Source organism: Corylus avellana, chromosome 6, assembly GCF_965113065.1.
Source record: "Corylus avellana chromosome 6, dhCorAvel1.hap1.2, whole genome shotgun sequence".
Lineage (NCBI taxonomy): Eukaryota > Viridiplantae > Streptophyta > Magnoliopsida > Fagales > Betulaceae > Corylus > Corylus avellana.
This window is the reverse complement of record NC_142495.1, coordinates 26445675-26467814: the sequence shown is the minus strand read 5'-3', so window position 1 is coordinate 26467814 and position 22140 is coordinate 26445675. Positions and strand designations below refer to the sequence as shown.

At 39.3% G+C, this 22140-nt stretch overlaps 3 protein-coding genes and 1 pseudogene across 3 annotated transcripts; 1 reads left to right on the top strand and 3 right to left on the bottom strand.

Moving 5' to 3' along the window:
- Positions 1–1793: 1793 nt before the first annotated feature.
- Positions 1794–5299, bottom strand: LOC132186966 (P-loop containing nucleoside triphosphate hydrolases superfamily protein). Its single transcript, XM_059601095.2, has 4 exons — positions 4849–5299; positions 4471–4599; positions 3418–3690; positions 1794–2280 (listed from the first exon to the last, which is right to left on the bottom strand). The coding sequence occupies exons 1-4, from the start codon at positions 5176–5178 to the stop codon at positions 2140–2142; spliced, it is 873 nt and encodes a 290-aa protein (XP_059457078.2). The 5' UTR covers positions 5179–5299; the 3' UTR covers positions 1794–2139.
- A 1553-nt stretch (positions 5300–6852) lies between these two features.
- Positions 6853–12166, bottom strand: LOC132188252 (protein TONNEAU 1a). The gene is made up of 8 exons (XM_059602669.2): positions 11950–12166; positions 11017–11149; positions 9196–9284; positions 8961–9080; positions 8315–8448; positions 8166–8191; positions 7927–8083; positions 6853–7099 (listed from the first exon to the last, which is right to left on the bottom strand). The coding sequence occupies exons 1-8, from the start codon at positions 12034–12036 to the stop codon at positions 7048–7050; spliced, it is 798 nt and encodes a 265-aa protein (XP_059458652.1). The 5' UTR covers positions 12037–12166; the 3' UTR covers positions 6853–7047.
- A 3602-nt stretch (positions 12167–15768) lies between these two features.
- Positions 15769–19390, top strand: LOC132186825 (peptidase M1 family protein). Its single transcript, XM_059600914.2, has 4 exons — positions 15769–16872; positions 17053–17286; positions 17530–17856; positions 18771–19390. The coding sequence occupies exons 1-4, from the start codon at positions 15889–15891 to the stop codon at positions 19065–19067; spliced, it is 1842 nt and encodes a 613-aa protein (XP_059456897.1). The 5' UTR covers positions 15769–15888; the 3' UTR covers positions 19068–19390.
- A 1672-nt stretch (positions 19391–21062) lies between these two features.
- Positions 21063–22070, bottom strand: LOC132188190 (large ribosomal subunit protein uL10c-like; annotated as a pseudogene).
- Between the last annotated feature and the right edge of the window lie 70 nt (positions 22071–22140).

Sequence of the window (22140 nt, the reverse complement as noted above, 5' to 3'; positions counted from 1 at the left end):
ACAAACAAACAAACAAATTTAATTTCTCACCTTTTATATCATGACGAAGCAGATCAAACGACCACCCCACACTGGGGATGTTTGCAAGAGAGAGAGATTGGAGATAAGCTCAAAGACTTTTGTTTGGGACTTGGGAGTGGCGGCGAGGAAATAAATAAATAAACGTAAAAGTAGTAGGGGCTGAGAATGAATGACATGTATATGTAGCGGTGGTTTTTTTCTTACTTGTGTGAAGTATTTCTTCCTATTGCGTAGCTCTAGCCAGGTGTCATTTTTTGATGGGCCTGACATAGCATTCGATTCATGTCCTTAAGTGAAGTGTATCCTTCGTTAGATGTCGTATGTTGGCAAGGGACGGTTCTAACAAGGTAGTGGTGGCACTGAATTTCTGCCTCCTACTACCGATACTGGTTATCGTGCAGTGTTACTGTTTATTGGTGGATCAAAAATGTTGCTTGATTCTTTGTCAGGAATATCAAGACAATTGAGATGGGGTGGCAAGATAGTCATCACATGTAACGTGTTCTCTTGAACTTTCTAAGTAGTTAGTTGGTTAATTTTTTGGCTCACTGGGATCTATGGCTTGGTCTCAATTACTTAGTCCAAACGGGTCTCCTTAGCCTAGGTATAGTCAAGTGGATACTCGATATATCATATCACATCAAAACACTTTTCAAAACTATTATCAATCGTACATTGAAAGTCTATAATTATTATTACAAATTGACGTGGCAATTTATAATTGATGAAACGGATTAAGCCAAAAACTGACTTTGTGATTATTGCATCTTCTTTTACTCATTACCGCAACTTCTAGTTATTTTTGTGGACAAGTTGATTCTCATAGAAAGTAAGTGGAAATAGAATACGACTCGTGAGGCTGTGATAAGTTTTAAACTCTACTTTTCCCATTAACCTTTGCATCTCATACTTTCTTCGTGGCCTTGGTTTGAGTTTTCTTTCTTGTGCTACTTGTCTTTGCACACATACACAACACCTGCAAAAAGTGCGATTCCTTTGCTCTTTTTCTTTAGAATTTGGAGGTAGCCAAACTAGAGTGCTTTTGACTTTTGAGTAAAGTTAAAAATTACGCCTTTATCCCATTATTATTAAACTCTGCTAACTTGAGTGTAGACCTAGTAGTGCTAATCAGCTTTGGGTGAATGAAAAGAGCACGCGGCGTGCAAATTTTTTTTTTTTTTTTTGCATTAAAATATTTTTAAAAAAAATTTCCTTCACGGGGTGCTTGAATCACGGCCCATCAGCTTTTGTATCAGCAATTATTAAGAAAAGCAAAAACTTCAAAGTCTAATTAACACTACCCACTTCGTTCTGGGGCTTGCTCTGAGGGGCTTCCTTTTTTAATGTGGACAAAATTAAAGATTCAAAGAGACATGACTATAGTTCTAACTTTAAAACTATGACTAGGGCCAAGTTGAATGTTTTCAACGAAAAGAAATCTGTGGGCTTGAATTCAGATGGAAAACGGGTATCCTAAGAGGACCTTAAGATACAATAGCTTGAAGATATATTCAAAAGTTCAAAAAGTTGACAAGAAAAAAACAAGAAAGTTTGCCAGCTTTAATAAACTAAGTTGCAATTAGCCCGAAGAACCCTGTGCTCTCATTATCAATATATAATGTTATTGCATCTAATGAGGTAAATAATGTCACATTATTTAAATTTTTTGAACGACGTGATAAAACGTGGATCCTCCGTTACTGCTACCGTACTACTGGTACTAGCAAAGCTAGCACCCACCATTCAAATTGGCAAGTGAGTGCTCCCTTCCAAAATCTTAAAATGGAATTTTATAAGCATAATATCTGCCAAAATCAAATCGCCATTACACTTATTGTCTGGAGTTATACTCACCGCTAGCTAAAAGTATATGTCAACCAAATAACATTGCCAACAATAGCATAATTTCTCCTGGCTCTCCAAACAACATCTAACTAACTGCACAAATCTCCAGAAGCCCAATAGGAAGCTTCCTTGTAGATGTATAGGTATAGCTATGCTTCCAGTTCTTACTGGACATAAATGTTCTGTTTTGAAATTGATATGCATGCACATATCTTCAACATGCAAAGAATGATCTAACTTACCCTGTGAATATACTACAGAATATTTATATAATCATGCTGCTGCAGACTGCTTGTCATTATGATCAAGATTCAGAGCTTGAAGCAGCTTTGGCCAGGATTCTGGGATCCCTCCTGGCAGATCAAATTCTAACAACTTCCCACGACTGCGGTAGAACTCTTCCAGGGGTTGAGTCTGCAAGAATGAGATAATTTGCAGAGCATAACTCATTAATTGAACCGAAAATGAATAATATCATAGTTATTTTTATTAAGTTGAAAGTAAGTACTGTAACATTAATATATGATGTTGATCAAAGAAATGCAATTTTCTAGTGTTCAATTTGTGTTCACCATTCACCATGAGGTTCTGCAACCCACTCCAAACAGCTAGGGCTGTCAATTTTTCGATTCTAACAGGCTCTTCCAGCCAACATGATAGTGACAGTCATCTAAAGCAGCTTTCAGATTCAGTATGTGTTAAAATTTACCACTTGAGGCTAACAAAGGCCTCAAAAACTCTCAAACAAGACATGAATTACTTACATTTAGTAAGATAACGTTTGTAAACCTAAACACTACGTGGCATTGGTGGCAATACTTAAGAAACACCGTGGAACAATTAGTAATAGTAAAATATGAAATCCAATATCTCGTTCTTAGGAGCACCTCCAACCTCTAACCCAGCACATTTACTCTTTTTTAACTTGGAAAGGATGTTCTTTTTTTAAAGATGGACAATAAAGTTTTTGCTCATACACTGAATAGCGTCCTTGGAACTATCGAGTTTCCAATGACAATGAGAATTACAATTAACAACCAAAGCAACTATAATGATACAGAATTACGGTATTACTATTGCAGTGGTAAATAAGAGTGGAAGAAATTGTTAAGTACAGTTTCAAATACATTTCCCCAAAATCTAGAATGAAACCAGAGATATAAAGCGGAGAAACAGTGTGAAGCCTGCTTTGTTGGAAGTAATGAAGTATTCATGGCACAACATTTGTGAACATGCTACATTTAGCATATGTGCATAGACCTAGAATGATTCGCATATATTATAAAATAATTTCCACCGCAATATGATAATACAGGGTCATCTTACAAACAACTTCTGACACCTTTTTTATGTTGAAACATTGCCATACCAACTTTTTAGTGCAGCATAGCGTACAACACCTCAATCCTCAATAGGGAAGTGTGTAGTATTATAGGCGGCTGGCTTTGGTCTTATAAAAACTTTGAATTGCAAAATATTATAAACAAGACTGTTATTAAAGTATCTATTAAAAATGTTGAACAAAAACATTCATAGTGTAAGGAGCAATACCACATCATGATATATACGAAGCCGTTCCTTAACAACTTCTTCAGTATCATCAGCTCGAGTGATGAGTTTTGATTCGCAATGTGGAGGGGGAAGAAGTGGAGCCATGTATAATCCAGGGCTTCCATTCTCACCCTTTATGTCAATACAGGCAATATTGTAGTTTCCTCCACACTCACTACATGTCCTTCTTCCAAGGCACTTTGCAAGCAATGCCTCTTCCTGAAGCTTCAGGTTGACCACCAAGTCAATGTCTGTAACCCCCTCTAGAATTTCCTGGACAACAGCCAAAACATAATATGAAATAAAAGGATAAAAATAAGAGCAGTTAATTTTTTTTTTTTTTGGTTGGGTGGGAGAGAAATGGGAAAGAATTATGTTTCAATAATTTATTAGGTCTCTTCATAGGAAAACGATAGTAATATTAAATCCCCACTTATCCTAAAAGCTTAAGCCGATAGGAAAAGATAAATTTAATCATCTAATCAATACTTTAACAAGTAGATGTATATCTCTACCATATTGTTCCTAAGGTGAAAATTTAGTAAAAATTCCACTTTAGTCATTGAAATCTTCCTACCATTGATAAAATTTTCACCTAAGGAACAATATGGTAGAGATATGTCATAGATGCAAATGGGCATATGTTTTTAAAATGAACATATATGCAATTAATGACAGAGTATATTAAAGTAACTGAAAAAGATGCAAGAAGTCCCCAGGTGCTTAACCAGCAAATAGTCGCACCCATTTTAGTGGCATCAGAATCAGTGTCTCATTGCAGACCAGGCCATATATATGACTAAATCCTGGGTAATCTCTTATAACCTTTAGACATGTACCATTAGGAACCATCAACAGAGCAACTTTGTCTGTGTCCTTTATAAATAGGTACTAAGATTGATATATTACATTCATATCGTATTAGCTTTCATATATTCGTAAATCTGTTAGCCTTTTTAGCCCTTTTCTACTTCAGCTATTAACATTCATTTGACAAATAAGATATAAGAGATTGCTAAATTAACGAAGCCATTCATCAGAAGAAGTGCTCACCGCCTGCCTTATGGTTCGAGGAAAACCATCAAGAATGAAGCCAGATTCACCAGCTTCAAGACGCTTGGACAACAAATTTATTATAATCTCATCTGAAACCAATTTCCCTTGGTTCACAATCTCTGCAAGCTGCAAAATAAAATAGTGAACAAACAAATAGTTGGGTTGCTAGCATATTCTAAGCACAATAACTCACAACGAAGTTAATATTTAAAGGCTGGCAGGAACACCCATATGCTTATTTAGCTGACTTGAGCTGTATGCTTGTGTGTGCGAGTATTCAATCAGAAACGCAATTCTAAGAACAAGAATTTAGGAAAATCCAAAGCAAACAAAGAAGAAATTGAAAGAGAAAGAGAAAATGGAACCCTAGGGGACCTGGGAAGCGAGGGGACCGGAGGAGGAGAGCTCTCCGCGGACGAGATCGCCGGTGGCGATGTGGGGGACACCGAGGAGGTGGGAAAGGCGGGAAGCGTAGGTGCCCTTTCCGACGCCGGGGCAGCCAAGGAACACCCACTGGACGTTTCTGTCCTTGGGGCCGTGGCGGAGCGGGAGGGGGTTCTGGGCGAGCAGAGACGGCGCTTCGAGGTCAGCTCCGGAATTTGCTACAGAGCAAGAAGAGAGCGTCCGGATAGTGGAGGCGGCTATAGAGGAGATCGGCGTCGAGGCTCTCGCTCTGGCCCTCCATAAGCGGTGCAGCACCGCCATAGCCAAAGTCAAATTCTTGAGTCGCGTTTGGGAATGTTGAGAAGTGGGAGTAGGCCGAAGTGGAATTATTGAGTGCTGGTTTTGTTGTGTTTCCTGGAGGCGAGGAGTGGAGGGGGCTTTGACGTTTGAAATAGGCCACGAGGGTGTGTGTGTTTCCTGGTGGGCCATATCATATATATGTGGGGTTTGCTTTATAATTTCACGTGCTTTCACGACCATAGAATATGCTTTGGAGATGCTTGCTGACCCTGACGTTGACTGCAATGAACTTGTAATCTCTAAAAGGAAAAAAGAAAGGCGAAAGAGTGTTCCTCTTCCTCTTGTTTGCTCCAGTACATGCAACAAATGCTTGTCGAGAGATTGCGCCCGCCGGGGAAGAGGAGCTGATCAATATTGTGGGAGGCGGCGAGGCCTAGGCGTGGTAGTAGGACTGGAGGCGGTGGTGGAGCTGAACTTATTTTTTTGTTTTTTGTTTTTGTTTTTTTTTTTTTTCCTTTTAACTAGTAACATTGACTTTGTTGATGTGTCACCCTCTAGCAACCGGAATAAATGAGTTATATGTGAGGGGTAATTTTATCAAGGACAAAAATATACATTCAATATAACTAATTAGATATTCTCATGAATTGGAGATGATCATAATTTCTGACAACTTTTATTGGACATACTTGGCGCCACGTCAATGAAAATTTTTAAATGACATATATATGCTATTAGATTTGTTAAATCTAGTTTGAACAATGAAATTAACAAACCCATATTTGTAAACCGGATAATGACCATTAATTGCAGAAATTTGTTTGCACTTTAACATTATAGTCCTACGGACATTTGGGTTCCAAATAACTCAAGCTTCTTTTATTCAAACCATGAAGGTCGAACACTATTAAAAAGAGGGGAAAAGAAAAAAAAAAAAAAAAAAATACTTGAGAGGTCCATGAAGTATACCGTTTTAGTAAATCACTCCTTCAATGTTTAAATTTTGTCATTTATACTCTTTTAGCTTTCAATTGTTATCAAATGTATCTTTCTATCCACCTTATGTTAAATTTTTAATGATACTGCCATGTCATACTCATTACCCATTTAGAAGGCAACAGGTGTTTTCTTTAATTTAAAAAAGAAACTGAAAATTAAAATTATAAATATAAATATAAAAAAGAAAAGAAAAGAAAAGAAAAGAAAAAAGGTGGGGTGGCCGCTCAAGTTCATAAATCTATAAAGCATTTTTTTCGCTTAAGAATATGAAAAAGTCTCCCTCGTATTGCTCCGATGCGATCTGCATCGTTGCGTTGTTTCCACGAAAGGGTCTGCAGTGATTGAAAACAAGGAGCAAATGAAATTGTGAGAGTGCAGCGTGGGAGTGCCGACTGCCGAGTGCATGAATAGAAACTTGGACGGGAAGTGTAACATTTGACAAGAATATCATACGAGTTAAACCCAAAGCCCATCTCACCTTGCCAACATACAGGTTTTGGCAGCTTACACAAAGAAACTCGTGTATACTGTTTTCATCTTTATGTCATATCAGAACAATTTTTTTCAATACGCTAGATCATCTAGTTTGGACAATAGCCACTAAATATTTGCATTCGCACAAAATTTAAGATCCTTCAAGAGTTAGAATTGTACACGGCAAAGTCACTAATATGAATTTCACTCACAGGTCAATAATAGAACAAAACGAAATGAAATAGAATAAAGCTCAATCAAAGCACTAAATCACATCGCAATACAAATAATCTTACACAACACATCACTACCCTCATTTGATGGTTTTCATTGAAGGTTAAAAAGAAAAAGAAAAAAAAGAAAAATCAAGAAGAAACATTAGGATACACGTGCAGACATACAAAGGATGTCTCTCAGCTACATATGGTCTGCCCTGCCATCTTCCTCACTGATTCCATCCCCAGCATGCCTGCAACCGAATCCATCAAATAAGCTAAGGAAACAATACACACCAAATATGAGGTTATATGGTAGTTTCTATGGTAGTTAAAGCAGACGGTTGAATCTGAAAAAATAAACATGGCAAAAAAGCATAAAGAAAGAGAGAAACCAAGCCCAAGCCACTAAATATGTACTGCCTATATTCAACCTCACTGTAAGACGATTTCTAAACTATGGTTAAATATAAGGCATTATTTAAGATAAGAATCCTTTCTATCAATGGTCAAAAGACACGAAAGAAATTTTTGCTAAATTAAAAGATATGAATCCTTTGTACCTCCTTACAAAGGGAGGAGGTACAATTTCAGCTAGAGCTGATTGACACAATCAAATGAAAGAATACCATGTGACATTCATTCAAAAACCCATATGTTAGCACAACAAATTGGCATCAACAAACTCTAAACTAAAATCCACAACCTAGGATAAAAAAGAAGTTCTAATTCTGTTTTCCAAAATTAATATTTTCTTCAAGAGACAACAGTAATTCTAAGAAAATTAGTTACTACAGCAACATTAAGATTCTGGCAGTAAGACACGACATGCAATTGTGAGGCACCAGCAAGCTTATATTAGATTTTGTAAAAATTGACCTACTGCCAAATAATGATTATGATGATGATCGCAATAGGAAACCTTCATATTCCACAAAGAGTCAGTTTTCTAGCAGTCCAAAAAGGGAACAGTATGATCTCGTGTTGGATGTTTCTAGAACCCCTATCCGTGAATTATTTTTTCACTAGTAACAAATGGATAAAAGAAGAAAAATATGCTGATTAGGTTATCAGAACAAACCGCCAAGATGTAGTAAGATTTCGAGCTTTTCTATCCAACTGAAGGTTCTCCATGGCAGCTGAAGCTCGAATTACATCCTCTGGGATATCTTCGCTGTCATATCTCCAATTATAGTCATCCTTCCTGTAACCAGACATGGAGGACCCTCCTCTACGATCTGAAGGCTAGACTGTATCAGATAAAGAAAATCACAAGCAAGCAGATAGTGGAAGCACAGAGTAAATAGCTCTATTACTCACCAGATGCCTGGGAAGCAGGAAGAGGCCTACATAAGCACACCAACAAACTAACATGTCAATTGGAGGGAAGAAAAAGAAAATGGCAAAAGGAAAAGAGACAAATTAAACAAATCAGAATTAAAAATGAAACAGTAAGGTAGGCGCAGAACCTCCCAAGTGGGGGTAAGCCCCCGGCAACAGAAGATGAAGAAGGCCTCCGAGTGTTTCTGGACTCTAAGTTAGATAAGGACTCAGCTTCTGAAGTGGTTAATCTTCTTCCAGAACTCCTTGCTTGGGATAGATTCTATCAAAACATGATTCAGAAAAAAAAAAAAAAAAAAAAAAAAAAAAAAAGATTATGTAAGAGTAGTACAAGAAGTAGTTACACTTTTGAAGACTATATCTCAAATTCTGAACATGTTCAAATAAATATGAATCACAGGTCTATTCCAGAGCATCAGTATTGTAAATTGCATTCATTAATAAACAACTTGAATGCTTATCACGGTTATGTTTATAGACATCAAGAACATTACTATTCTCACAGTTATACAAGATAATATAGGTGAAGGACATTTTTTTAAGATGAGTAATAAACCAATCTCATATATATCTAATTCCTACTCATTCAAATCGAGTACCCTTGGAAAAAATTAACTGTACATGCATGGATACATACACGCATAAAGTCATACATAGTACTCCCACAGATATCAACCTTGCCGCACGAAGTTGCTGCTATCAAGTCCCATGCATGTTTACTGTTTTGAATTGAATATGAAAATACTTTAGTTTAAATGAGATATAATATCAAACCTCAAACTTCAAGAATCCTTGAAGCACATCCAAAAGCAAAGGACTATCAACATTTCTGTTGAGATCATATCCATTCTTGCTACTAAATTCTTTCAACTCAGCTTTCCAAGAATCCTTTTGCTGCAAAATAATCCCCATATGAGTTAGAAGATAATTGAACATATTAGTTCAAAAATTATCACAACAAAATCAGCAATACTATGAACCAAAAGAAGAAAAAAAATTACTTGATTACCAAATTACACTCGGGCAGATACACTTTTAGTGTGTGATTTAGTTGCGCCCAGTCTAAGTATTCACATACAAGAGCAGTAAGCAGCCTTCCTGCATTTAAAAGAGTGAGATAAAAGATGAGTAAATAAGACAAGTGACCATAAATAAGACTTTACAGAAGTAACTTGCAGATGCATCATGTTCTGCAGCAAAACGTTATCATCTTCATATATTCCACATCAATTACATGGATAGTGAAGAAAAAAAACATAAGGAGATCAAGAAAACACATTAAACGATTAAAATCCTCAGCTTGTCCACATACATCACTTTGAGATGGAACAGACACCATGGTGTGCATTGAAAATTAACATTTAAAGTCCACAAGAGCAACATTATGTTGGATAAGAATCAAAAAGTAACTGACAAGGATTTCTAAATTGTATAGCTGTTCCAATACATAGGTAAAGATAAATTAGTTGATATATTAAAGCCAATACCCTCCAAGCAGAAAAAGGAAGGCTTGGTCACTGAGCCCTTCTGTGTTCAATGAACGGTTAGAAGCAAGCAAGCCCTTCTAGTTCTTCAAGCAACCACACTCTCAAAGCCATATAAGCATCTGGTTTTCACTTTGAAGCTACAACTTGAAATATCCAAAAAAATATATAGTTTGGGTAACTTGGAATGGCAAGTTGTTCTTGGATGGGAAAGAATGGTTTCAGTCTCCCTTTGTCCTTCCTAGGACAGTAACTTATTTTTGAATCTTTTAAAGTCCGATGACCCAGAACTGTAACATTTAATCCTGAGCCAGGCAAATAGCCCAAACTATACAAGTTTATTTCCCATAATCTAAGGCCTCATTTGGTAAACGGGATTCAGGTTAAGATTATAATTAAATAGTCTGAATCCTGCGTTTGGGACATTCCAGTTAGTGGAACACTCAGTCACGGCAGAAAGAATAATCCCATGATCATTTTTAATTCCGAGTGGGATTGGGGATTAGGCTGGATTGGGACTAATTAGTCCTAGGTGTTTAAGGCTCAGGATAGACAGTCCCAATCTCTCTCTCTCTCTCTCTCTTCCCAAACCAGTCAGCAGATGAACCCCAATAATCATCACTCATTCAGTCACACGTCGACCACCTCTGACATCTGTTGTCACCATCCCAACCGCCATGGGTTCTCTCTCTCATTGGCTTGAGATTCTTCTTTTATGAGAAGTTCTTTAGTCCGTGTCCAATTCACGAGTTTGCAAAGAAAAATGAGATGAACATCCCTTTCTTGGACTGTTGCACCCACATAATGCCCCAATTACATGCCTTCTCACCACCCTCTCCATCTCTAATAGGTCCATGCCAAAACCACTTCATAGATTCAGCAATAGTTAAATAAATACAAATTTGCACCAGCTTCTGCTTCAAATCCATCATTTTTTTATTTATTTCCTCTCTTTCCTCATATAGAAAGGTATGTTTATCGCAATGTGATGAGGCTGAGTAATGCTCAGAAATTAACAAATTGTTCCCTTGTTCAAAAATCTGAGGATGTTTCTAGAACATATTGTAATTTTTTTTTTTTTTTTTTTTTTTTGGAGGAGGGGGGGGGGTAAGTATTATGGATCTAGTGTTATTTCTTAAAACCATGCCATGTGTAATTGTACTTAACCTTGGCGTGGATGTTGTAGGTTAGTTTTTGTGATGATTAACCCTGGCTGATTTCAATTTGACTCGTCTATCTAAAGACCTGACGGAAGATGAAACTTTTAGACCTTAATCGGCTTACAACCAAGATCGACTGAATACATTATACACATAGAAGGAGAGAAAATGGATATGTAGAGGAACCTGAGGGAGAAGCATGAAGCTCTTTTGCACGATCGTTGCAGCTACCTAGTAATGCAGGAGGCAAACCATCTTCTTTTTCAATTACCCGATCCTCCTCTTCAATTGCCTCAAACACACTTGCTCTGAGTTCAGCCTAGCAAAAACCCAACAAAATCAATCAATAGCAGATACAAAACAAGCATGGAACCGTTTAATTCCTCTTGGTAATAAAGCATACAACTCAACTCAACTGAGCATTAATCCCAATTTAGTGGAGTCAGCTTCATGAATCTTTCCTCAACTAATTGGTGTTAGCTACATTTATAATTTTTTTTTTTTTCAAATCTACCCAACACCTTCCTGTTCTATTCACAACTCTACGTAATGGAAAATGTGAATAAAAAAATACACAGTAATACAGTATATAGAACAAATTGAAAAACAAGAAGAAAAAAAATTAAGTGCAACACCGATTGTCAACTTAAAATATAAAAATATTACTTCCTAAAAATTCAGAATTCCAAATGATGAACAGATTGATACACGTTCCTAACACGGAAGAGCACACTGCAGCGAATCAATCATCTTCCACGTCTGACCCCCTTTAATAAACTGCTAAAAATTCATTCTCAAAACCCTAATTTCAAATGAACTCGCATTCTCTAAAATCCAGTTCCGTACTCACACCACAACAACCTTTATTAGTTCACACCAGAAAAAACCCACATTTATTTCCGTAAACCCGGATAATGGATTATCTTGCAAAAACCTAACGCCAACCAACATCGCGAAGCGCTAGAATTGTCACACAATTAGCTCGGGAACCAAAAGAATACCACTTTCGGTTTAAATTAGCAATTACAAGAATGAAGATACAAGTTTTGCGAGAAATGAATGAAAACAAAGGAAATTGAAAGTGAAAAGAAAGAGGAAGGGCAATGTGGGGATTTATACCCGGATCTTGGCGAGGACGCCCTTCTTCTCGAGGGTCCTAGTGACGAGGGTCTTCAGGTCCATCATCTCTCTCGTGTAGTCGTCCATTTCTGCTCCAACTGAGCTTTTCTCTTCCTTCGCTCACTTGCTCTCACAAGCCACAGGCTTTCGATGCTTTGCTCCAAGCTGGGAGAGAGAGACAGAGAGAGAGAGAGAGAGGGCGAGAAGACGGATAAACGAGTTGCGAGAGGTGGGTATAACAACGGGTTTGGTCCCACTAGTTGGTAAGTCCCTGCAAAAAGCCCAAAACTAATATCTTTTCGGACTCGGACTATTTGGCCCAATAGACCCCTCTGTTTGATGGGCTATTGGTCGATGCTAATGCTATAAACTATTTGATCAGTAATTCTTAATAAAAAAAAGAAAAATTAAGGTTTAGTTAAGATTTTTTTTTCTTAATTATGTTTAGTTGAGATTGTTATGTCAGTATTTTAAGATAGTTGTGAAATAAAAATCACGAGTTTGTTAAGACTCTATCATTAACGTTGTTAGATAATTAGATAATTCAAATGTAGTATGTAACATTACTCTATGAAACATGTATTTCAACTTTTACTTCAATATCTTATCTTATAATATAAAACGATGTGGTAGTTTATATGAGTGTCCCATGTCCCACTATGAATGAAAAATTTAAGTAACAAATCTTAAGAATGTTACACACGCTCTTAAACGAACATTTTTTGACGTGACAGTAAAAGTTACAATTAGATTTTGACTATATCACTATTGAATTTTGAATAGAAATGTAATTTTGAGTGCCAAATCATAAAGTTCGTACTTGAGAGTGCGGGAGTGGGGATATGTCTAGAGTAAAAAATAATGGTGAATGCCATGTTCTTTTAAGAACGAGAAATGTTATACGCGCCATTTTCATACTCTTAGGCTCCGTTTACTTCCATGTAAAATGGTTTCCTTCGTAAAATATTTTTAGGAAAGTCATTTTCCCTGAAAATATTTTTCGTCGAAAACATTTTACGGCATTTACCTTGCACACGGAAAATAATTTTTTTTAATATCTTTTTTTATATATATTTTTTCCAATAGGGGACCTGCACGAGACTTGTTCGACACTCCGCAACGACTTGCCCAAGACCTCGCCAGAACTTAACCGGGACTTGTCCGAGACCTCGCTAGGACCTACTTAGGACTTGACCGGGACCCGCCCGGGACCTGCCTGGGACCCGCCCGAGACCTGCCCAGGACCTGCCCGAGACTTGCCCGGGACCCGCCCTGGACCTGACCGGGACCCTTTTGGGACCTACTCAGGACCCTGGAGGGACCCGCCCGGGGCTTGACTGAGACTTGACCGGGACCCGCCTGGAACTTGTCCGAAACCCCGCACGGGACCCGCCCAGGACTTGACCGGGACTTGCTCGGAACCTGCCCGGGACTTGACCAGGACCTTGCTGGGACCCCGCCGAGACTTGACCGGAACCAGCTTGGGACCCACTAGGAGTTGACTAGGACCTGCCCAGGACTTGCTCGGGACCTCGCCGGGACCTGCCCGGGACCTCACCGGGGCCCAGTCAGGTCCCGGGCGGGTCCTGGGCAAGTCCCGGTTAGGTCGCGGGCAAGTCCCAGGCGGGTTCAGGGCAAGTCCTCATCGGGTCCTAGTCAAGTCCCGTGCGGGTCCCGGTCAAGTCCCGATTAGGTCTCGGGCAAGTCTCGGGCGGGTCCCACCGAGGTCTCTGGCGGGTCCTGGTCAGGTCCCGGGCGAGTCCCGGTCAAGTCACGGGTAGGTCCCGGGCGGGTCCTGGTCAGGTCCAGTGCGGGTCCCTGGCAAGTCTCGGGCAGGTCCCAGTCAAGTCCTGAGTGGGTCCCGGGCGGGTCCCGGTTAGGTCCCAAGCGGGTCCCGCCGGGGTCTCAGGCGGGTCCCGCCGAGGTCCCGATCAGGTCCTCGTCAGGTCCCGGGCGGGTCCCGGGCAGGTCCCGATCAAGTTTCGGCGAGGTTTTGGGCGGGTCTTGGAAAGGTCCATCGATTTAAGAATGAGATGCTCATAGTCGAAAAATGGTTTACGATTTTCAAAATCGTAAACCATTTTCCAAAAATTAAAGAAGAATTTTCGGTCAAAAGGAAAATATTTTCCGTTGACCACTATTTTACGTCAAAGTAAACACCGTAAAATATGAAAATCATTTTCTGGAAACCATTTTAAGTCGAAGTAAACGGAGCCTTAAATGCACATTTTGAGAAGAAAATACTTTAAAGACAAAAAGTACAAAAAAAAAAAAGAAAAAAAAAAGGAAGAAATATGTCAAGCTTATGGCAAGCTCATGAGTACATCCTTATTATGGTGTTATTTATGTTTAAAACAAAACAAAAAAAAAAAACAATGGACCAATGGATAGACAAATATTAAGGGAAAATGTTGTTATTAGGAAATAAATCTTACAGAAATTTTATAGGATAAAAAAAAAAATTTAAAAAAAAAGAAAAAAAAAAAGTCTTTTTAATAAGACGTGTGATCCACGAGTTTATTATCCATATTTTTTGACGTATAAAATACATTATAGAGTGATTATATAATAATTAACATGAATTATATATATAACAACATAGAATTCTGCAATCTCATCGAACGCTACTTTTGCTGCATACCTTTATCTTTATTCCTCGAAAATTCTTTTTTCCTAAAACCCTTCTTACAATTAAAAAAAAAAAAAAAAACACTTTTATTCCTACTAAATACAAGTCAATATTGTCATTGAATAGGAGGATTTTAAAGACAAAAAAGAAAAAATGAAAAAATGATTTCAATGAAAGAGAAGTTACGTCCTTTCATTGGATGAATATAAATGTTAGATATTATGTTTTTTATTCTACAATTATTCAACAATATTAATGTGACACTCCAAAAAAGCATTAAATTTTTTAATTTATTTAACATGGTTTAATATAAGAGTTAGCTAAGCATTATTAGGCCTAACGTCAATTGGCCCAAGCCCATTCATGATCGAGGTTGACGGGCGTCAATTGGCTCGAAGGAGTTGGTTGCAGCAACTACTTGACCCCTTAAACCCGACTATCGACTGTCAATATGGGCTGAGGAGTGATCCAAGAGAGAGTCTTTATTTGAGGTTAAAATTTTGGAGAAACTTCACTAAGGACCCTCAAACTTCCACTCGTTTTGAAATACCTCCGCTGAACTTCAAAATCTCTCAATTTAGTCTCCTGAACTTTCAATTGCTTTCAATTTGGATCATTCTGTTAATTTTAGCTGTTAAAAATTAAAAAAAAAAAGACCAAAATATCCTTGATTTTTGTTTTTTTTTTTTTTTTTAAAATAAAAAAAGTTTTAGAAGTTGAAATTTTATACAAAAGTCAATGGTATAAACGTCATGTGACATTTAAAATCTGACGGAGGGTCCAAATTAAAAGCAATTGAAAGTTCAGATGACTAAATTGAGAGATTTTAAAGTTCAGGGGAAATATTTCAAAACGGGTGGAAGTTTGAGGGTCCTTAGTGAAATTTTTTCTAAAATTTTTGTACAACACTACCCTTCTATATGCACTAATTAGAGAAAATGGGAAGGGGTTTGAAATCGAGAAGATCATTTCCCCATGCTTTAAGCCTAACAAAACTTGAGTTAATAAATTTCAATTATTTTACCATTAAAAACAACCTTAATGATTTATTTTAAGATTACCCGTTAATTTTATAATAAAGAGTGATTAGTGGAGGCTAGGAGGCTAGGAGTCCTTTTAAGTATCTTTACCCACGTCCCACGCTGGCCACGCTTCCATTACTCTCCCTCCAAATTTAAAAACGTACCCAACAAAGAACACATTCAGATTCCCCACACTCGGAATAAAAGCTCCCCCACCCTCTCTTCTTCCTCCCTCCCCCTTCATTCTTCGCACCCACAGAAGCCAAACCCTAAAAACCCCCCCACGAAATGGCACCCATTGATCCCCACTCCTTCACGGACTCCACCCACCCGCTCGCCACCCACATCGCCCTCACCCTCTACGTCGACTTCACGACCTCCACCATTCACGGCTCCGCCCTCCTCACCCTCCCCGGCCCTTACTCCGGTCAACTCTCACTCGACGCGCGCTCTCTCACCATCCACGCCGTTTTCGAGCCCCATGGGAGTACGCCCATCCCCTTCTCGCTCTCCCCGCCCGACCCAATCATGGGCTGCCACGTCACCCTCTCTCTAGCCAACCAGTCCTCGTTTCTAGTCCTTTTCTCCACGTCACCTTCCTCCTCGGCCCTCCAGTGGCTCTCGCCGGAGCAGACCTTTAACAAGAGGTGTCCCTTCGTGTACACCCAGTGCCAGTCCATCCACGCGCGCTCCGTCTTCCCCTGCCAGGACACCCCCGCCGCCCGCGTGCGCTACACGTGCCTCCTCAACCTCCCGCGCCGGCTCTCCGCCGTGATGGCCGCGCGTCACGTGGACCGCCGCTCGCCGCTGAGCCACGAGGCCGCGGCGCTGGCCCCGGACCACTCGTCGCTGTGGTGCTCGGAGGAGCGCGTGGTGGAGGAGTTCGTCATGGACCAGCCGGTTCCGCCATACCTGTTCGCCTTCGCTGCGGGGGAGCTAGGTTTCCGTGAGGTCGGGCCGAGGACTAGGGTTTACGCGGAGGCGGCTCCGGAATTGCTCGACGGCGCGGCCAGAGAGTTCGCCGGAACGGAGGAGATGATCCAGCAAGGGGAGAGGCTGTTCGGGCCGTACGAGTGGGAGAGATTCGATCTACTGGTGTTGCCGCCGAGTTTCCCGTACGGCGGGATGGAGAACCCGAGGATGGTGTTCTTGACGCCCACGGTGATCAAGGGCGATTCCAGTGGAGCCCAGGTGGTGGCCCACGAGCTCGCACATAGCTGGACCGGGAATCTGATTACCAACAAGACCAATGACCATTTTTGGTTGAATGAGGTATATATATGTTGTTTGTGTCTCCTAATTAAGATGTTACGGTATTCATACCTGATTAATTTTGTGCGTGTGAATTTCCTGATCTCGAAGTGTCTCACCATTGGGGATTGTTTATATATATATAAAAGATCAATTTTTGTTCTCTGCAAGTGGACTTAGTTTTCTCATTTCTTGTACTAGGGGTTTACTACCTATGCGGAGAGGAGGATTGTGGAAGCTGTACAAGGGGAGGACAGAGCTGCATTGAATATTGGAATTGGTTGGAGGGGCTTAAATGAGGAAATGGAGCGATTCAAGGACAGGATGGAGTTCACAAAACTCAAAACCAATCAGGAAGGAGTGGACCCAGATGATGTGTATTCTCAAGTTCCATATGAGAAAGGTTTCCAGTTTCTATGGCGTATTGAACGTCAGGTATGTTGAATCACTTGTTTACTGTTTCTTAGCATGTTTTTCATGCATATGTTTCCTTTTCCACTCAATGCACTGACCAAAAAGTGGCGTTATGTGCCCATGGAAATAGCTATAGGAGTCTTATCTGTAAAACAAGGTTCCTGAGAGCCTATATTAAGTGTAATGTCTCTGATACTGGTGTAGCTGGGCATTGTTTTGTGAAGAATAATCTGACCAATTATGTTTATCCTCTGGGATGTGTAGATTGGAAGGCCTGCATTTGATGAATTCCTCAAGAAATATATTGCCACCTTTAAGTTCCAATCAATTGATACTGAGACATTTCTGGACTTCCTGAAAGCTAACATCCCTGGAATAGAGAGAGACGTTGACTTAGAACTATGGACAGAGGGTACTGGTATCCCTCCAGATGCCTATGAACCAGTCTCCAATATATATACGAAGATAGTATCACTTGCCAACGAGTTTAAGCTTGGGAGAATGCCGAGGGAGGATGAAGTTGCAGATTGGCAAGGGCAGGAATGGGAACTATACTTGGAGAACCTGCCCAAATCTGTTGAAGCTTCACAGGTGGTGCTTCTAATCTTGTTACCGTTACCTAATTGTTTTGTTTTGATTTAGGGAAAAATCCACTTTACCCCCGAAGTTTCAGGAGTTTTTTAATTTGAATCCAAAAGTTTAAAAATTGGCAATGTACTCTCCCAATGTTTCAAAAATTTTCAATTTAAACCCTTCGTTACTAATTTTCGTTAAATTAGACGGAAATTTTTTTTAAAAAAGTATGAGGGTAATTATGTAATTTTAGAAATTTTCGTCAAATTTGACGAAAATCAGTAACGGAAGGTTTAAATTGAAAATTTTTGAAACATTAGGGGGTTACATTGCCAATTTTTAAACTTTAGGGTTCAAATTGAAAAACTCCTAAAACTTCATGGGGGTGAAGTGGATTTTTCTCTTTGATTTATTTACTCTTTTTGGTTTTTTCATGATTTCTTTGTGTTTTAGGATGTTTATTTTCCTGTCCAATACAACGTGGTCTACTATCACTGGATTGTTTTTGGATGTTTTTGACTGGAAGAAATGGATTTGAGTGATGTTGAGGCAATTTGTATATGCTGGTTGAAGACCCATGCTTTATATGTGTTTTATAGAAAAAACTTATCAACTTTTTTTACACAGTGAGTTGACAGAACTGGCTTAAATAATGCCTTATATTTTCTTCTGAGAGAAAAGAAAAAGAAAAAAGGTTTTATTACACTAGAAATAAGCTTTGAAGGTGAAGTTGTGACTCCACTGTTTGATAAGTTAGTTCTACGACTTGGTCCACAGTCTAGGCACCCCCACAACTAGAATTCTCAGTGGGTCTCGAAGGCTTGATCCATTGAACTTTACTCCTCCTAGCTAGGTGTTTTCTTATGTATAGTTCCTGGGTACCTGGTGTTTTCTTGCAGTTGTCTCATCATAATATTTGGTTGCATATGCAGGTCTTGGCCTTGGATGAGCGCTACAGGCTATCAGAATCGAAGGATTATGAAGTGAAAGTTGGCTTTCTCCAGCTGGCCATTTCATCTAAGTGCAGGGATTACTATGGTGTGGTAGAAAAAACGTTGAAGGAAGTTGGGAGGATGAAGTACCTGCGCCCGCTCTACACTACACTTGTACAAGGCCCTGGAAAGGAAGAGGAGAAGATTTTGGCTGAGAGGGTGTTTGCAGAGGCTCGTGACTGTTATCACCCTATAGCTCAAGGTGTTGTTGCATCAATCCTTGCCAAGCACCTCTAGAGTGGCACATAACAATAATGTTTACATGCCTGAATTTCTGAAGATTATCCTTAATGTTCTTTCTCTTTCTCTAAAATCTGTAGGTTCATGCTATGTGTGTTGGTTTTGCTAAATGTATGCATCTTGGATTTGCTGTGTATCAACTAAAATTATGGAAATCCGATCTGATCAAAGTTTAACCTTTTGTTTTAAACCTTTCTTATGTAATTGCATTGATTTTATAACAATTTTAACCGTGTTGTATTATAATGATCCAAAGAGGCAGTCTAGAGTCTTTGGGTCTTGAAATGCAGAAGATGAACCCCCTCTAGTCTTTTTTTCAAGTTTTCTTTTAGGCTTGTAAATTAAGAGTGATTTATTTTTGGGCAAAACTTCGCTTGCCCTCTCTATTCTACCAAGCATTTTTTAATGTTCTTCTCCTTAAACTTATTTGCAATGTGCGGTTTTATTTTTTCAACCCTTTTCAATCACCCCCTACTATTTAGTTTTTTTTTTGTTAACATAAACAACTAGCTTGTAAAATGTTCATTCTACTCCGATATATTTTTTAAAAATGCAACTATGCCCTAGGTTTAAACAAATTTAAAAAGTAACAAAATAAGGAAAAATGGCCATATTTCCCCTTCTTCACTCTTTTTTTTAAAAAAATAAAAATTATTAAGGAGCATTTTAGTAATTTTGTTTCCTCTGCTAGGATTAAGGGATAATCCAAACATCCTAACAGGGAAGGTAATTGAAAGGGGATGAAAGATTAAAACTCTACATTGTAAATTTTTTAAAGTTTAGGGGGACATTGAAAAATACTTGATAGTTTAGGAGATAAGTGAAATTTCCACTTTATTTTTCCTCAATAGTAATTTGCTTTTCATTATTTGATTCTCCGTTGGAGCAACTCCAACGGAGCAATTCAGCTGCAAAAAGAGAAGTGGCTCAACTTGATCTCTCCTTTTGGCTTACATTCCTTATCTTAGCATTCTGTGAGTACCTGGTTGTCTTTAGCTTAAAAGCTTCTCAGGTCAGGGATAAACAGTGATCTTTGTTTGACAAATCTCAAAGTTTGTCAAAGATGCCTACAAAATTTCCCAAGTTCCATCCTCAATGTATTGTAGCCTTAAAGGCCAGCCATGCAGCCATACATATACATCTACCCAGTGCATGTATGGTGGCCCTCTTATATTTTTCGATTGCTTCTTTTTCTACTTAGTAGAGGTTCTCTTGTATACTTCATGTGTACACGGGTTGCACTCCTCTGTTCATTTTTTCAATATATATTATTTATCAAAAAACAAATATTTTTAGACTTATAAGCAATGCCATCATCCTATGTTAAAAGATTATTCAAACCATAACAAACCTGAGAACCTCTCACATGATTTGCGGGGATTCATGAAAGAAAATGACTCGGTACAAGATCCCGTATCCTTAAATGAAGCCCTTCCTAACCCCTAGAAGCAATTGCTTTCTACCAGCTTCTGAGTTCTACAGTCATAAATGTTCCTTGGCTCTGAGAGCATCTCACTTTCACAAGACCTGACTAAGAATTCCATCACCATACATCTCCAATCCAACAAATCATTACAAACCTAACTCTCGGCAATCAATCTGTTCTCTCACCAGAACTGATGAGAGTCTGCTCTTTCATATCCCTACAGGCAGCTACAGCACCCATAGAAACACAGCTATACATGCATATTAGAACATGCAGTCTTCTCTCACATACTTCTCCCTTCAAGACCCAACCTTACACGTTACAAGTCTCCTAGTAGTAAACCATTTTCACAAATGGATGCCCCAACAACACAGCTAAATGATAATTTTATCTATTTAGCTATTACAAAGACCATGACAACCTCATGTCAACGAAATGCAGAAACTACACAGAATCTACACTGCAAATTCACCTTAAGTTAGCTCTTGTAGTTTATGCATTGAGAGCCTCATAACCAAGATAACCATATTGCAATATAACAATAAACAAAATTAAGTTAGACACAATTGTACAACTTCCGTTTCCTTCAATTATTTTTCAATTCAACCGCTTCTTCAAATTCCAGTGTAGCTAAAATCACAAATAGCCATAATAACAACATTGCTACAAGAAGCAAAAGAAAAACAAAAAAGAGGGTTGGTTCCAAGGTACACTTACAATTGCAAGAATAGCTCAAACGGAAAGAGTTGCTCCTTTTTCATCAGCCGTTATTGCCCACCACCTTCCTCTTCCAACTTCTTGACATAGGCCTTCAAAACCATCAGCAACTCCCTTGCTGGCGCCTGTATCGTCCCGACCAAGCTCGACGCGGAAGTCTTCAACGACCCAAGAAGCTTGGCATAAATTTCAGCTCTTGTAGGCATACTCCCGAGCACCTTGAAGTCACCAGGCCCATAAAACTTTCCCTCAAAAACTGCGCCGGTGAAGTCGTTGTCCTCGAGCTTCTTTCTCCTTCTGGAATGTCCTGTAGGGCTTAATGGTCGCTGGGATCTCCTCGCTGTGAACAAAGAGCGTTCATGCCCTTCATGCAGGGCTTGAGGGCCTCTCAGGGGGTCCCCTCAATGGCTTTGTAAACAAGGCTGTTCTTAGCAACGACTAACGAGGAGCTTGGTGGACTCGGGTAAGGTTTGTCGGAGGTCCTGGAACTGCCTGACGCTTAAGCTCTTGTACTTTATTCCGGCGATGAGGTGACAGTTGTCGAGCTGGGTCTTGCCGGTCCCCACGGTTTCTTCTTTCTTGTTGAGGGAAATGGCGGAGCGGATCGAGAGTTTGGGCTTGCATCGAGGAGAGATGAGTGGTGCGTTCGAAAGGAAATGGTGGTGGGTTTGGGTGAGAGAATGAGATGCAGGGGGTTTGGAAGAGGGGAAGCTGAGGAGAGCTGAGGCTTCCATTGGTAGACGGTGGTGGTGGGGGAAGGAAAAGAGAGGGTGTGAGAACATGTTTTGTTCGGCTTATCTTTTCAGTTTTTGAGGACATGGTTATTTATATCGTTTCCCTATGCATAAACTCTCTCTCTCTCTCTCTCTCTCTCTTTTTTTTTTTTTTTCACAATGAAATTATTAAAAAATTACACTGTTTTAAATT